Here is a 14,933-nt window from a genome sequence, read left to right on the forward strand (position 1 = left end):
TCTATCTATCTATCTATCTATCTATCTATCTATCTATCTATCTATCTCTATCTATCTATCTATCTATCTCTCTATCTCTATCTATCTATCTATCTATCTATCTATCTATCTATCTATCATCTGTCTGTCTTTCATCTATCTATCTATCTATCTATCTATCTATCTATCTATCTATCATCTGTCTTTCATCTATCTATCTAATCTATCTATCTTCTATAATCTATCTGTCTGTCTCTCATCTATCCATCTATCTATCTATCTATCTATCTATCTATCTATCTGTCTGTCTGTCAGTCTATCATCTGTCATCTGTCTGTCTTCTATCTACCTATCACTGTCATCTATCTATCTATCTATCTATCTATCTATCTATCTATCTATCTATCTATCTATCTATCTACCATCATTTAGGGGCCAGATAGGAGGCAGCAGCAGCAGAGAGTGTCAGGTAATGACAGAGTCAGTGGTCAGCATTTTGGTACTTTCTTCATGTTTCCTCATTGTCGTGTTAGGTTTCACTGCCCTGTTCATCATTTTGTGCGTTCCAGCTTCAGAGGCTTCAGAGATTCTCTCTGAAGATAGTTGAGAAGAAATAAGCAATGTCATTGGCATTCGTGACTTCTCTCCATTCGTGATTTGACTCCTTCCCTTCTTAAATCTTCCTCTTGCCCACAATATTGCTGCCCCATGCCACCTCTGGTTTGTCCTTTTCATTTACTGCCATCTCTGGGTTTCAGCCTTCTTGATGGGCACAGGCATTCCACTGTTTGGTCTTCATCCACTTGATCTTGCCTTCAATACCAATGAAATTCACTCTAACATAGGATCAGATTCAGAGCTGCTGGTCCTGAAAAGTGATCTGGTCCAATCCCTTTCAGTTTACAGCTGAAGACCCAAATGTCTTGTGAGACGAATTGACTCAACCAAGTCAAATGTATAGTGAGAAACAAAGCAAGGATTTGACTCTTGGTCCTCTGACTACAAAAACTGAGCAAGCTGTCCACTGCACCACACTGCCTCTGACCTGTGTCTTTTTCTCTTCATATTCACAAATGGTTGACTTTTAAATTGGCTCGTCAGTCTCAGACAGGGTTCAACTTTGCGACAAAGTGCCAGCTCATGGGGAGAGGGAGGTGGCAGGTCTCCAGATGTCATTTCCACATCCTCCTTCCCTCTTGCTAGGGAAGTGAGGGAGATGTGTGTTTGGTGCTAATTTGTCTGGCCATTTCCCTTCAGCAGAGAACCTCCTGTACCAGTTTGCTCCCCTCCTGTTTTCTAGAAATCTGATCAGCCCTCATTGGAACAGTGCAGGGCATCTTGCTCAGAGCACACAGCTTCCCCAAAGCCAGAATGAAATAGTTATCTCTTAATAGGATGGGGGTGAGAATTCCCTAGCTCCAAGTGAGCTCATAGAAACCTGAAGAACAACTGGGAGCCAGTTGCATCTCGAGTTTCCCCAATTTGCTTTTGACTCACAAGGTATGAAATAAAGTTGTTTCCTAGGGGAGGCTGAGCTTCGGGCAATGCCCTGACTTGGCCTGACATCAAAATATTGTGGAGCTAAATGTATGCACTGAGGGCATTCTTAACCACAGGTCTGTGAACTTACTTGCTTAAAAAAAATTTGGATAACTGCATTTCAATATAATTGGTTTCCTTTGCAATCCCGTGTGTTTTATGCATTTGAAAACATGATTCCGAGAGTGACTCCAGAGGCTTCTCTAGCCTGATGGTCTAAGAGGGGCCACGACCTCCACGAGTGTCAGAGCCCCTGATATACCATGAGAGGAGGGCTAAATGTTAGTGGACAGAGCACTCACTGGTTCTGGACCTGAGTTCAAATCCTTCTTCTTAAGCTACTATTTATGTGATCTCAGGCAATTCATTTTACATCCCGGTTCATCAGTTTCTTAATCTATAAAATAAGGGTGTTAAACCAGATGGTCCACAAGTTACTTTCTTTAAATAATAATGACAATAAAAATGTAAATTTAAATAAATGTTGCAAAGTGCTTCATTCTCACAATAATCCTGGGAGGTAGGGGCTGTTATTACCCACATTTTACAGATGAGGAAATGGAGGTACATGGTAGTGAATTTACTTACTCAAGGTCGCACAGGTAAAAAAGTAACAAGAGGCTGGATTTAAACTCTAAACTTCAAATCCTCTTCTCTTCCCACTGCCATACTGGGTCCCCAAGGGTGGGAACCCAGCCTGAAGTTTGGTAGCTTCCTTTTTTTTTTTTTTTTTCTTAATAAAAATAAAATTTTTTTTTTTATTTTTTGTTTTTCTTTTTTCTTCCTTCCTTCCTTCCTTCCTTCCTTCCTTCCTTCCTTCCTTCCTTCCTTCCTTCCTTCCTTCCTTCCTTCCTTCCTTCCTTCCTTTCCTTCCTTCCTTCCTTCCTTCCTTTCTTTTTTTTTTCTTTTTCAACACACCAGAACTTCCTCCCTCATCTCAGGGAGTCATCCCACATAATAAAGATTTTTTAAAAAAATATTTTACCTTGGGCAGCCAGGTAGCACAGCAAGGGTAGCACAGAAAGTAAAAGCACCGGCTCCAGTGTCGGGATGACCTGGAGATGGAATCCTGGGCTCAGACACTTAGTACCCACCCAGAAACACCTGGCCGTGTAACCTTGAGCAAGTTACTTAATCCCAATTGCTTAAAAGAAAAGAAAAGAAAAGAAAAAAATATTTTACCTGTTCACTTTATTTTATTTTTAAATAGCATTTTATTTTTTCTTCCCAATTACATATAAAAACAAACTTTTACATTTGCTGCTTTTCCTAAAGTTTTGAATTCCAAATTCTATTCTTCCTCCCTACACTCTCCTTTCTGAATCAATCTGATATAGAAAAAAGAGTATTTTTAAAAGAAATAAAAGGAAAAGACGGAAAAAAAAAACATCAATACATTGAAAATGGATTTTGCACAAGAGGCCTCCACTGCTTTCCTCGTTCCCACGACAACCACATAACTACAAGCACATTCCCTGCTACTCCCTGTAGGGCCACTGAGTCGTCTTTTCTTGTCCTCAGATTGATGTAATGTTCCACACCTGCGGACCTCCCCCTTCTGCAAATGAATGGGAGGGTCGGGGTGGAGTTTCCTCTCTTTTCTCTTCTTCCCCGTCTCAGTTCTTTGTAATTTTGCAACATTTGTTCCTGATGATTTTGTGGTTATTCCCATTTACAATGTTGTCATCTGGTATATGTCGCTTTCTTGACTCTACTCACTTCATTCTGTGTCAGATTGTGTAAATCTTACTAGGCTTCTTTGTATCCATCATACTCATCATTTCTTACAGCACGACAACATTCCATTGCATTCATGTGTCACAGTTTGTTTGTCTATTTTCCAATCAAGGGGCATGGATTTTGTTTCCAATTCTTTGGTAGCTTTGTGTTTTAGCTAATTATCTTTTCTGATGCACATTAGTTGCATCTTGAGTTTAGTTAGTTAGTTAACAACATTAGGCTGTTGTTTCTTGCCAATGAAGGGTTGTAAGTGCCATCAGCAAACTCTTAAGTTTGCAAGCCTGAACCAAAGCCCTGGTTCTCCACCCCAGTGATGGCTCTTTGTACAGGTTGGTATTTTGTTTTTTGGAACCAACCGAGAGTTTTATCTGACTTACCCAGGTTGGTGAGTCATTGCCAGGGCAAATGCTTGAAGGGTAAATTCCCTTTTCTATGGCAATGTCCTGACTACTGGCATTTGGTCAATGCTGTCTTATGATCCCTTCAATCTTTTAAATGAAGGCTATGTGTCTGTAAGGGCATACGTGAGTGAGGTAATGCCCCTTCCAAAGCAAAACAGGAAGAAAAGGCATGTTTGTCCCAAGGTCAGAGAAAAAAAGGACTCAGGAAATGCCATTGACCATTTTCAAAATGGAGGCAAACTAAATCCTCAGCCTTTTTTGGGGGAGGAGGGGTGAGTGGGGAGGTGGGAAGGATGAGGTAAGGTGATACTAGACCTATCATATTATTTTGTGAGAACTCCCAGTGAAGAAACTCCAGATGTTAATTCTGATTATTTCTTGAGCTGTAATTTAGAGACTCAAAGAGTTAGAGCCTGGGACACTGAGAAGTTCGAATGGAGCCAAGATGTTTCATGGCAACGAAAGGATTTGAACCCAGATTTTCCTTATTCTATCCACTATTCCACACTGCCTTCTAAATGATCCTCCCCCCAAATGTCACCAATAACCAGGTAAATCCCTGGCTCCATACTTACTAGCTGTTACCTTGGGCAGCTTTATCAGCCTTCATGAGCCTCAGTTTTCTCATCTGTAAAATGGGAATGATAATACTCCTTAGAAACGCTACCCCACAAGATCATTTGAAGTGAACACTTTTGTAAGCCCCTTCAGTGCCACATAAATACAAACAGTTACTCCTTTTGAGAGACAGTGCACTGTGAAGGAGTCCTAAACTTGGAGCGCTACATGGCACAGTGGAAAGAACATTGAACTTTATGCCACAGGACTTGAGTTCCAATCCTACCTCTGAGCAAGGAAAGACCTGCATTCAAATCTTGACTGAAACAAAAGTTAGCTCTGGGACTTTGGTCAAAGAGATAATGCCTCTGGGCCTCTGTTTTACTCACCTGTAACATGAAGTAGTTGAACTCTAGGGCACCTGTCAACTCTATAATTCTGTAATTTTGTAGTATAAGTTGAAAATTCTGCCCCAGTCAATTTCTAGCTGAATGATGATGACCCATATATAATCATCTAGCACTTGAATTTCCCCAAGTGCAAAATGCTTGCAATGCCTATATCTTGGGGCTATGGAGAGGATTAAAGCTGATAATTTATATGAATTGCTATGTAAATGTGAGTTATTATTATTCTCCCCTAGGTTACCAACTCAGCCCTTTGTGTGCTCCCCTAACTATTCTTCTCAGGGGTCAAGAAAGAGCTTGTACTTGGAAAATAACTTAGCAAGAAATAGCATGGCGTCAATGGATGGAGGGCCAGCCTTAAAGTCAAGAACACCTGGGCACAAGAGTCTAACTGTAACATATACTCATTATACAACAAGTCACTTAGCCTCCCAACACATCAGGAAACTTCCAAAGACTATAGACAAAAATGCTGATGACCAGTCAGTGGAGCAGCGGCTGCACTAATAGTATTTGATAAAACCAAAGGTTCACACCCACCACCCAACTCCCCTCCAAAGAGGGGAAAAAAATTACACAAAAGGAATCATTCTTTAGCAGTTTTATAGGAAACATGTGATTAGAGAACTACAGCTTAAATCCAGACCTCAGCATGCTCTAGTCTAATGTTTGCTTTTACACAAGGGACCAGGAAGATGACAGTTCCAAGATCATCAATCGATCAATTATTAAGTACCTACTATGTGTGCTGCGTTAAGCATTAGGGATACAAAAGGACAAGGAACTTACAAATTGAGTGCTCCTGGAGGGACTGAGCAGCATAAATCTTCTGACTTCCACCCTCAGCTGGGCCAGGAAGTCCCAGTGACCAAGGTCAGACAGGTGGAAAGCACCAGAGCTGGGATTGATAGCCAACTTCTCTTGCTCCAGACTCAGAATGTTTTCCACCATCCCAGTTATTGTAGAGGCACTGATTGAATTAAATGGCCTCGAAGGTCCCTTTTAAGCCTGAGATTCTGGGACCTTATAACCTGCTGGAATACATTCAAGAGAAACTCATTGGCCTAGCCCAGAGCAAAGTCAGTGGCCCTGAATTGGGAGAGAAGGACACTTGAATTTCTAAACTACTTGGATTAGCACCAGCACCAGCCCAGTCTTGAGTGAAGCTGTCTTTTCTCTAGGGGTGAATCCATGACTCCAAGGAGGTTGGGACAAGGAGACTGCATCTGCCAGATTGAAGCAGCCTTGCTCTGGATCCTTAGTGTGGTGTCCTCATGAGGCTACTCTGGCCGGATCTGAAATTCTCCTGACATTCAGATGGGCAGATTAGATGAATAGCTTCCTATTACTTCATTGAAGAGTTGAAGGCAGTTAGCCATTAGAAAACTGCAATGATATTTAAACTACTATAAAATGATAAAACAGGGGAGATTTGTCCAGAGCTAGTAGCAAGTTTTAATATCCAAATCCAAAAATCAATTTATATTCTGCTTTGAATGACGTTGAATGCATTGGTTCTGAGTTTAATCTCCAAGCTAGACTTTCAAGGCCTCATTTTAACATATCAGTAAAGAATTCTTCAAATGTCTGCTTGCAAAACAACAAAGAAAGCTTTTATTATTTTTTTAAACAAAAGTAAGATTACAATACTCCAATAAATCAGTGATGTCTTCAAGATGAATGTTTCTTCCAAAGATGAAGATTTCACCCTATTCTCGTCTGTGCCTGCACATCCTCCCATAATTACAATAAAAGGGTACATTCTTCATGCTGGAGGGCTTTTGTCAATTTTCTTGGCTTTGCTGGGATAGCAAAGGAGAATCCAAAGCCCTTGCCTTGAATGTGGTCAGCCTGTCTCCTTTCTCTATCAGACATTTCTTGGATGTGCTTTCTCAGAGATCAGTTTCTCTTGACTAAATTACAGAAAATAGTGCCAGGGGTTATTTTCCAGGCACTGAAATGAGAATGTCTGATAACCAATCCTCCGCTGGCTTCATGAGCTACATTAGCTCATGAAACAGATCAAGTTGGCCATGAATACAAACCTGATCAGATTCAGTTTATGATCTTGTCTAATTTCTTTTATTTGTTCTCTTGTGTTTTTGAGAATAAACTCAGCATGAATAATATTTCCAAAGTGTCTTTTAAATTATTACCAAGTCTATTTGCTGCTTAAAAATAAAAACAAAAACACATTCAATGAAAAAGAAATGATTTTGAAGACACAGAGAGGAGTGAGGCAGAATAAAATTAGGGAAATGCTCCAAGATCACTTTCCCTAACTCACAAGATTTGTTCTTTTTAAGAACATTTTTATTTAAAAAATTTTGGGTTCCAAATTCTATCCTGCCCTCCCTCCCTCCCTTTCCCCCCCCCATCTCCCCTCCCTCAACAGGAAGCAATCAGATACAGGTTATACATGTATCATCATGTAAAACATTTCCAGATTAGTCGTTTTGTACAAATAAAAAGAAAGAACAAATGAAAGAAAGTGAAAAGTAGAATGCTTCATTCTATATTCAAACAATATCAGTTCTTTCTCTGGAGGTGGATAGTACATATCATTAGTTTTTTGGGACTGTCAGATCATTGCATTGCTGAGAATAGCAAGTCATTCACATTCTTCATCGAACAATGATGTTGTTATTGAGTATAATGCTCTGGTTCTGTTCACTTCATTATGGATCAGTTCATGTAAATCCAGTTTTTTCTGAAATCATCCTACTTGTCATTTCTTATAGTACAAAAGTATTGCATTACAATTATATACCATAGCCTATTTAGCCATTCCTCAATGGGTGGGCATCCATCTGATTTCCAATTCTTAGCCACTACAAAAAGAGCTGTTATAAATATCCCCCCCACCCCGACTTTTTTGGAAAGTCTTTGAGATATAGACCTAGGAGACCTGGGAGTGGTATTGTTGGATCCAAGGGTATGAGCGATTTTATAGCCCTTTGATCATAGTTCCAAATTGCTTCCCAGAATGATTGGATCAGTTCACAACTCCATCAACAATCCATAAATGTCCCAGTTTTCCCACCTGCCCTCCAACATCCAACATTTTTCTTTTTTTTGTCATATTAGCCAATCTCAGAGCTATTTTAATTTGCATTTCTCTAAGCAGTAGTGATTTAAAGTATTTTTATATGACTATAGATAGCTTTGATTCCTTTGAAAACTGCCTGTTCATATCCTGTGACCATTTATCAATTGGGGAATGTCTTGTATTATTATTTTGACTCAGTTCTCTATATATTTGAGAAATGAGGTCTTTATCAGTGATACTTGTTGCAAAATTTTTCCCCCAGTTTTCTGCTTTCCTTATAATTTTGGCTACATTGGTTTTGTTTGTACCAAAAACTTTTTAAAATTTCATATAATCAAAATTATCTATTTTAGATTTTATAATTCTCTCTATATCTTCTTTGGTCCTAAATTCTCCCTTCATCCATAAATCTGCCAGATAAACTGTTTCATGCTCTCTTAATTTGCTTTTGGTATCACCCTTTATGTGTAAATAATATTCCCATTTTTTCCTTATCTTGGTAGTCAGTGTGAGATATTGGTCTACACCTAGTTTCTACCATACTGTTTCCCAGTTTCCCCAGCATTTTTTGTCAAACAGTGAGTTTTTCTTCCAAAAGACAAGATTATTTCAAAGAGCAAGTGAGGTCTTGGGAGTGTTGGTGTGGCCCAATAGAGAGTGCTGGCTTGGAAATTAGGAAGTCCTGGCTGTATGGACTTAAAAAAGTCACTCAAGGTATCAGTGGAGTGGCACCAGACATGTCTCTTAAACTCTGAGTGACAGAGGACTTGTTGTTTCTGTATTAGGAGAAGTGGTTTTCAACTGAGGAGTTCCCCACATGGGAGAAAGCATAAGATCAGAACAAAAAAGTTTGAAAAAAGTTATCTGATAGCAGATGAAAGACATAAGATCTTTCTGCATCCCTCCCACCTCCCCCATTATCTTAGAATTGTTCTGTACCTGCTTAAAGGTACACATGAAGTTTCTCCCCTACAGAATATAAGCTCTTGAAGGCAGGGACCATTTCTGTATCCTTAATACCCGGCATACAATAAGGAAGGAAGGGTACAAGCATTTATTAAGCACCTACTATGTATTAAATACTATGTCCACCCACTGCTTTATCTCATTCAATCTTTACAACAATGGGGGGTGCTATTATTATCCTCATTTTACAGATGAAGAAACTGAGGTAGACAGATATTGACTGACTTGCCCAGTGTCACATAAGTAGTAAGTATCTGAGGCTGGATTTGAACTTGGGTCTTCCTGACTTTAAGTCTAGCACCTTCCTTGTCCACAAGGTTACCTAGCAATCTCTGGTAATTATGGGATTGCACCATCCAAGAGCTGGAAGGGATTTGAAAGGCCCTCTTGTCCATCCTCCTCTCACTTAACAGACAAAGGTTTCCTCTTGAAGCAGGAGGGAGTCATTTTAGGACAGATTTTAGGGAGAAAAAAAATTGGCATTTGACTTAGGCCCTCCCACAATGTGGATTGCAGCCCATCTATGCCATCATATCTGACATCTACCTGGGTGTCTCCATATATACTCAGGTGTTTTTCCCAGTGCTCTGGAGACCTGCCTTTAGGTCAAGGGTTAGCAATGTGAATATCTGTTAGCTGGATTTCCCTATAATTTAGGTCTTTTTTGTAATTGTATGTATGCCATTTTATGCATTTTTGTTTTGCATTTTATGCAATTTTATTCTGGGGAATACATCATCATTAGTCTGTAAACATTTGTTAAGTGTGTGCTATGTTCCAGATTTGGAAATATAAATACAAAAGAAAGACAATCACTTTTCTCCAGGAACTTCGGATCTGATGCAGGAAGGAAGCTGGAAAGGGGTTGGGGTAGGGGAGGAGAAGGTACCCAACCAGATAGGATAGGAGGAGGGTGGGGATGATGAACTCAGTCAGAGAAGTTTCAGAATAGTTCAGACAGCTGAGAAGTGAATATTGATGAGCTGAGCTCTCCCCTTCCACGGGAGCTTGCTGTTCATGGCCCCATCCTCCAATCAGAGAGGCAGAGAGGGAGGTAGATAGAGCCCAAGTCCAATGAGATCTCACAGACTGATGAGGTGGTCCCAATAATGAGCATTTGGGGCATGGGAGAGAAGTCAGCCAGGAAAGGCCCAAAGTAATGTAGCCAGGTGCTGAATGAGGAGATGTTGAAGTGAAGGCTTGGAGTTCGTGGCTCCATCCTCCAATCAGAAAGGCTCTGGGGTCACAAGGTGGTTTCACCAGCCTTTCAACCAAGGCATCCAGGACACAGAAGAGATCTAGAGCCCCTGCTCTAGGTCCTTCTATATCTCAACCATGCCAGGACATTGTTCATCCTGTTCCCTACCCCCCCTCAACAAGTGACCAATCTCCACGTTCATACAGGCCTTTCGTGATACCATTTTTTTTTTACTGTCATACTCAGTTGCTGCAACTCGTTTTTAAAAGTCATTATGCTAATGCATTTTATCTTTCCATTGCTGTAACTTCTGGAAAAGAAAAGAATCATCTCCTTCCCTCCCCCCATGCCCTCCAGATGGAATCCCCCCCTTTTAACAAAGGGAAATAATTGAAAGCAGTGTCTGCCATTGACTTTGTATAAGTAGTACGTTCCAGTAGCCCTCCGCCTCTTTGAGAGTGAAGAGCAGGGGTCCATTTGTTCTCTACAGCCCTTGCTAGTTTTCATTTATGTCCAGTTCAGCTGCCATTTGGCGGTCTCCACAGTCCGTTGTTGTAGTCTTGGGTCTATCATTCTCTTGGTTCTCCTTTCACTCCACCTTGCTGCATGCAGATCTTCTCATGCTGGCCTGAATTCCACATACTTGCCATTTCTTACTTACTGGACAGTAACATTCTGTTATGTTCAGATATCATAGGGTTTTTTGGTTCTATTTTGTTTTGTTTTCTAGTCTTTCCATCAATTAAAGGACACCCGCATTGCTTCCTTTTTTATTATAAAGAAAGATCAGTATATGGGTATTTTGGCACATAGCATATGTTTCCATATTTGAGTTGGTAAAGAAGCATCTATTAAGTGCCTTGTGTGTGTTAGGTGCTTGACCAAGAGCTGGGGATACCAAAAAAAGACCCAAACCATTCCTTCCTTTAAGGATCTCACAGCTTAATAGAGAAGACAACAGGCAAACAACTTTATACAAGAGATATAGAAGAGAGAAATTGGAAATAATCGCAAAAAGAAAGCCCTGCCATTTGGGGGATAAGGAAGGTGTTTTGGTGAAAAGTCAGATCCTGACTGGGACTTGAAGGAAGTCAGAGAGGTCAGGAGATGGAGATGAGGAGGGAGAAGATCCCAAGCATGGGGGACAGACAGGGAAAATATGTGGAGTCAGGAAATGTGTGAGTTTCCTGGAGTCTATGTCCAAGAAGGGGTAACTGGGTGAAAGGCTGAAAGTTTAGCCACATAATTTAATTAACATGCAGGAAGCTTGGAACAATTCATAACCCCACTGGCAGTATTTTAGTATGTCTGACTTTCCAAATCCCTTACAGAATTGTCACTTCCTGGTGGGTTTTTTTTTTTTGGTCACATGCACTGATTTGCAGGTGAAACCTCAGAATTATTTTAATTTGCATTTCTACTTGTGGGAAAAAAAATCTTTCCTTGCATTTTTAGCCAAATCCATCAGAAGCATATTCTTATGAAAGTACCTTCTATTTGGATGGAAATTATGACCTTTTCCCTCAAGCAGTTTCCAACTCACATTTTCTAGTAATTGTAAAACAAAAGATGAAATTCCATGAAAACAGTAAACAAAACATCTAGTTTCTGTTTGTGTTTTAAGAATTATTAAACAAAGACATTGAGGTTAAATATCAGTGCATGTATCTTTGGAGAAGATGTTTTCTAGAAACTAATTATTCCCATGAACACCTGGGAAACAAAAGGAATACCTCACTAGTTGTAGATGATAAAAAGACATTCCATTTTTTAATTTGGATACCATAAACTTTCTCTAATGATCTAGCTACTCCCTCTGCCTTCTTTGAGTACACTGCCTAGTTTGATTAAAAGTGTCAAATACCTACCTGTATGTCTCAAGCAAGCAAACAACAAACATGATCAGGTTTTAAAAATTTAGGGGAAAAAAGATTGTCTACATCTTGTCACATTTTTTTCTGGTGCAAAGTCTTTGATGGGTCAAGAAGAGAACAGCATAACTGGCTGACCAAACAAGCTAGCCATACCTCCAGGGGTTTGAAATTTTAAGAGAAATTTCTGTATGGGGATATTGAAGTGGTAGACCCGGGGACTAGTCCTGTGGTAAAAGACTCTAGGCTTAGAAAGAATCCCTCCCAGAAGGGAGAATAAGAGAGTTTCTCTCACTTTATTTCCTTCCCCCCTTCCACTGATAATTCAGCAGGGAGAAGAGGCCGGTTTGAGACAAGGCATCCATTGGGAAGTAGAGAATGACATGTTGAGGACAAATATAGATGAACACAGACCCAGACAGATACAGAAGGACGGCTACCTGGAGGAGGAATCGACTTCAAAGGATTTCCTTTGTGCTAGAGAGACATGCAGGTTATGGATTCCACAAAGACACCTGTCCTCAGAGATCAGCAGAAAGCTACACTGAAAGGAAACTTCATGAAGACTTTGTAAGAGAGAAAAGGACATCCGATAACCAGGAACTGTGAGGTACCCCTTTGTCACATGTATTCTCTACCTCAGTACCCTTATATTTTGAACCCACTCTCCCCAAGGACATGGTGTATGCAAGGGGACAGAGATGTTTTTGCAACTACTGGCTATACCTTCTCAGTAAATACATTTTCAAAAAACTAATTATATCTGACTGATTCAGCATCAAAGGGGATAGAAACTCCTATATTCAGGGTACAGTTACTCCTGGGCTCCTGAGAATAGTAGTTTGCTGCCCTTTGGGTGTCTGGTCCACCAATGTGGATAGAAATTGGCAAAGTAGCCAGAGAGTGGGTGCTAAATAACACAGCTAAGATTCCAATGCATGTTTGAACATCTTTTTTAAAATTGCTTTTTCTATTGTGAACTTAATAATCCATAATAAAAACATTTCAGTTATATAAAGAGAAAGATTTTATAAGAAATAGAATTTTATTATGTACAGTTTATTTTTTTAAGAACTATCCATATGACCTGCTTACAGTAGAAGTCTGAGCTACAGTGCATGAAGCTGTTGATGTCAGTGTGGATGAAGAGGGCCCCCAGGAGGGGCCCAGGGAGGCCTTCTGGCCTGTAGAGAAGTGAACAGGCCCAGGCTGGAAATGCTCTCATGGTGCTTGGTAATGAAGTATAAGAAATCCCCGCATTTCCATTCTGAGTGAGATGGAGAGACCCAGTTCCTGTGTGTGTGTGCATGCATGTATGTGTGTGCACACGTGTGTATATGTAGGTATGTGCATATACGTATACACATATACACATGTTTAGATATATATTTAATAAGATGTAACAAAACTGCTGTATTTGTATCCTCCTCTGTACTTTTTTGTTCTCTCTCTGAATTAAAAGGTTTTTATTGATGTGTGTGTGTGCGTGCACACGTGGATGTATTTGTGTATCCATTTGATTCTTTATCTGAAAACTATTTGTTTATTCCCATTGGTTGTTTATGAATTGGGAAATGGCTCTTGGTGTTATATATTTGTGTTAATTCTCTACATATCTTAGAGATCAGACCTTTAATGATGAAACTCAATGCAGAATTTTCTTACTCTCTAGTTTCTCTTATTCATGCAAACCATCACTTTTATGTAAGTAGAATAATCCCCTTGACCTTTTAGAATCTTTTCTATTCTTTATTTGATTAGGGTTCTCCCAGCCAAAGCTGTAAAAGACATCTTCTTCTAGTCTTCATTTTTTAAATGATGCAACTTATTATATTTAGGTTGCATGCCAATTTAGAGTATCATTATTGCATAAAATAGCAGATCATGCTCTAAATCTGTCTTCTCCCATTTTCCCAGAAGTACATAGGACCATAGATTTAGAGCTACAAGAGATCTCAAAATCCTTTCGGTTCAATGTCCTAATTTTACAGATGAGGACACTGAGACTTCTAAAGGTCCTCCAGGGAATGGTCCTTGAGGTTTAGATTCAAACCCAGGTCCCCTGGCTCCAGGGCCAATGCTCAGTGCTCCTTCCCCTATACCATGCTGCTTTCTTGCCTTGTCACAAAGCCAGTCCTTCTCCCAGGGACAGACTCATGGGTTTATCAAACACTGAACTATTTATTATTTTCTATTGTTTTTTTTCCTTGCTTATCTAATCTCTTCCATTGACCTCTCTGTGTGTTTTGTTTTGTAAGTGGTACTAAATGGTTTTGATGAGTAATGCCTCATAGCTGGAAGTCTGGTAATATGATCACCTCCTCATCTGGACTTTTTCCTGATTATTTCCCTTGAGATTCTAGATCTTTCTGCAGCCTCTTTCTACTCCTCTTGCATTTTGTCCTCTTTTGGGTTGTCTGAAATTCTCCTTTATTTGACATCATTCTGAATCATCACCACCAGAATATTGTTATTAGAAGGCTGGGCCTTTGCAGGCAGAATAGCTGTGGATCATTGAAGGCACAAGGGAATTTCCCACATGCAATCCAGTTATCTCTTCTTTTTCACTCTGTGCCTTGCCCATTATCCACCCGTGATGTCTGTTCAAGATAGAAGTACAGATAGGCTAGCCCTGCACTGCAGAATTTGAGCATTTTGTCTCCAGAAGGAAGAGCTAGACCCAAAACCTGGAAATTGTAAACAGGCTTGAAAGGATAACCTGTCTGACAATTGAAGTGATTTCAAGGCTGGGCTGGGAGGAACGGAGTTTTCCCATCCTGGAGATTGTCAAGCAAAGGTCGGGCAATCTCTTCTTGAGTATATTGTGATGGGGCATATATGGATTGGGCTAGATGGGCTCTCCCAACCCTGAAACCCTAATGATCATTCAACTGTACATCATGGTCTACAAAAGTTATTCACCTACTTGCGTCATCCTATGTGGCTTTCTAGGCCAATCTCTCTTGTGTGGCAATGGAACTAACTGAGAGAGTTCCACTGAATTCTGGGGTTCAATGTAATCAGCAGAGAGCGATGTTTGAATAAGAGCATCTAGAAGGCTTTACTGCCTCTAGGGAATCCCTCTTTCATTTGGACTCTCTGTAAGACGTCCTCCATGACACTAATAGTTCTTCAAGAACCCGTCTCACTGTTTCATGTCTTGTTTGATGCTGATCATTAGAGGATCTTTACATATGCATATGGAAAACCTTGAATGATAATTGA

The 14,933-nt window shown here is 40.0% G+C and overlaps 1 protein-coding gene across 1 annotated transcript in view; it reads left to right on the plus strand.

Annotated features, from left to right (window-relative positions):
- Window positions 1–13,187, plus strand: part of LOC138165238 (prostaglandin E2 receptor EP3 subtype-like) — an 87,496-nt gene extending 74,309 nt beyond the window's left edge. The window contains exon 3 of the mRNA XM_069093358.1: window positions 12,038–13,187. Coding sequence (XP_068949459.1) covers window positions 12,038–12,256 — 219 coding nt within the window. The 3' untranslated portion in view covers window positions 12,257–13,187. The remainder of the gene's footprint in view (window positions 1–12,037) is intronic.
- The last annotated feature ends 1,746 nt before the right edge of the window (window positions 13,188–14,933 follow it).

Source organism: Petaurus breviceps, unplaced genomic scaffold, assembly GCF_028583685.1.
Source record: "Petaurus breviceps papuanus isolate PSGF00001 unplaced genomic scaffold, PetGlider_PUasm1.0 208, whole genome shotgun sequence".
NCBI classification, from domain to species: domain Eukaryota; kingdom Metazoa; phylum Chordata; class Mammalia; order Diprotodontia; family Petauridae; genus Petaurus; species Petaurus breviceps.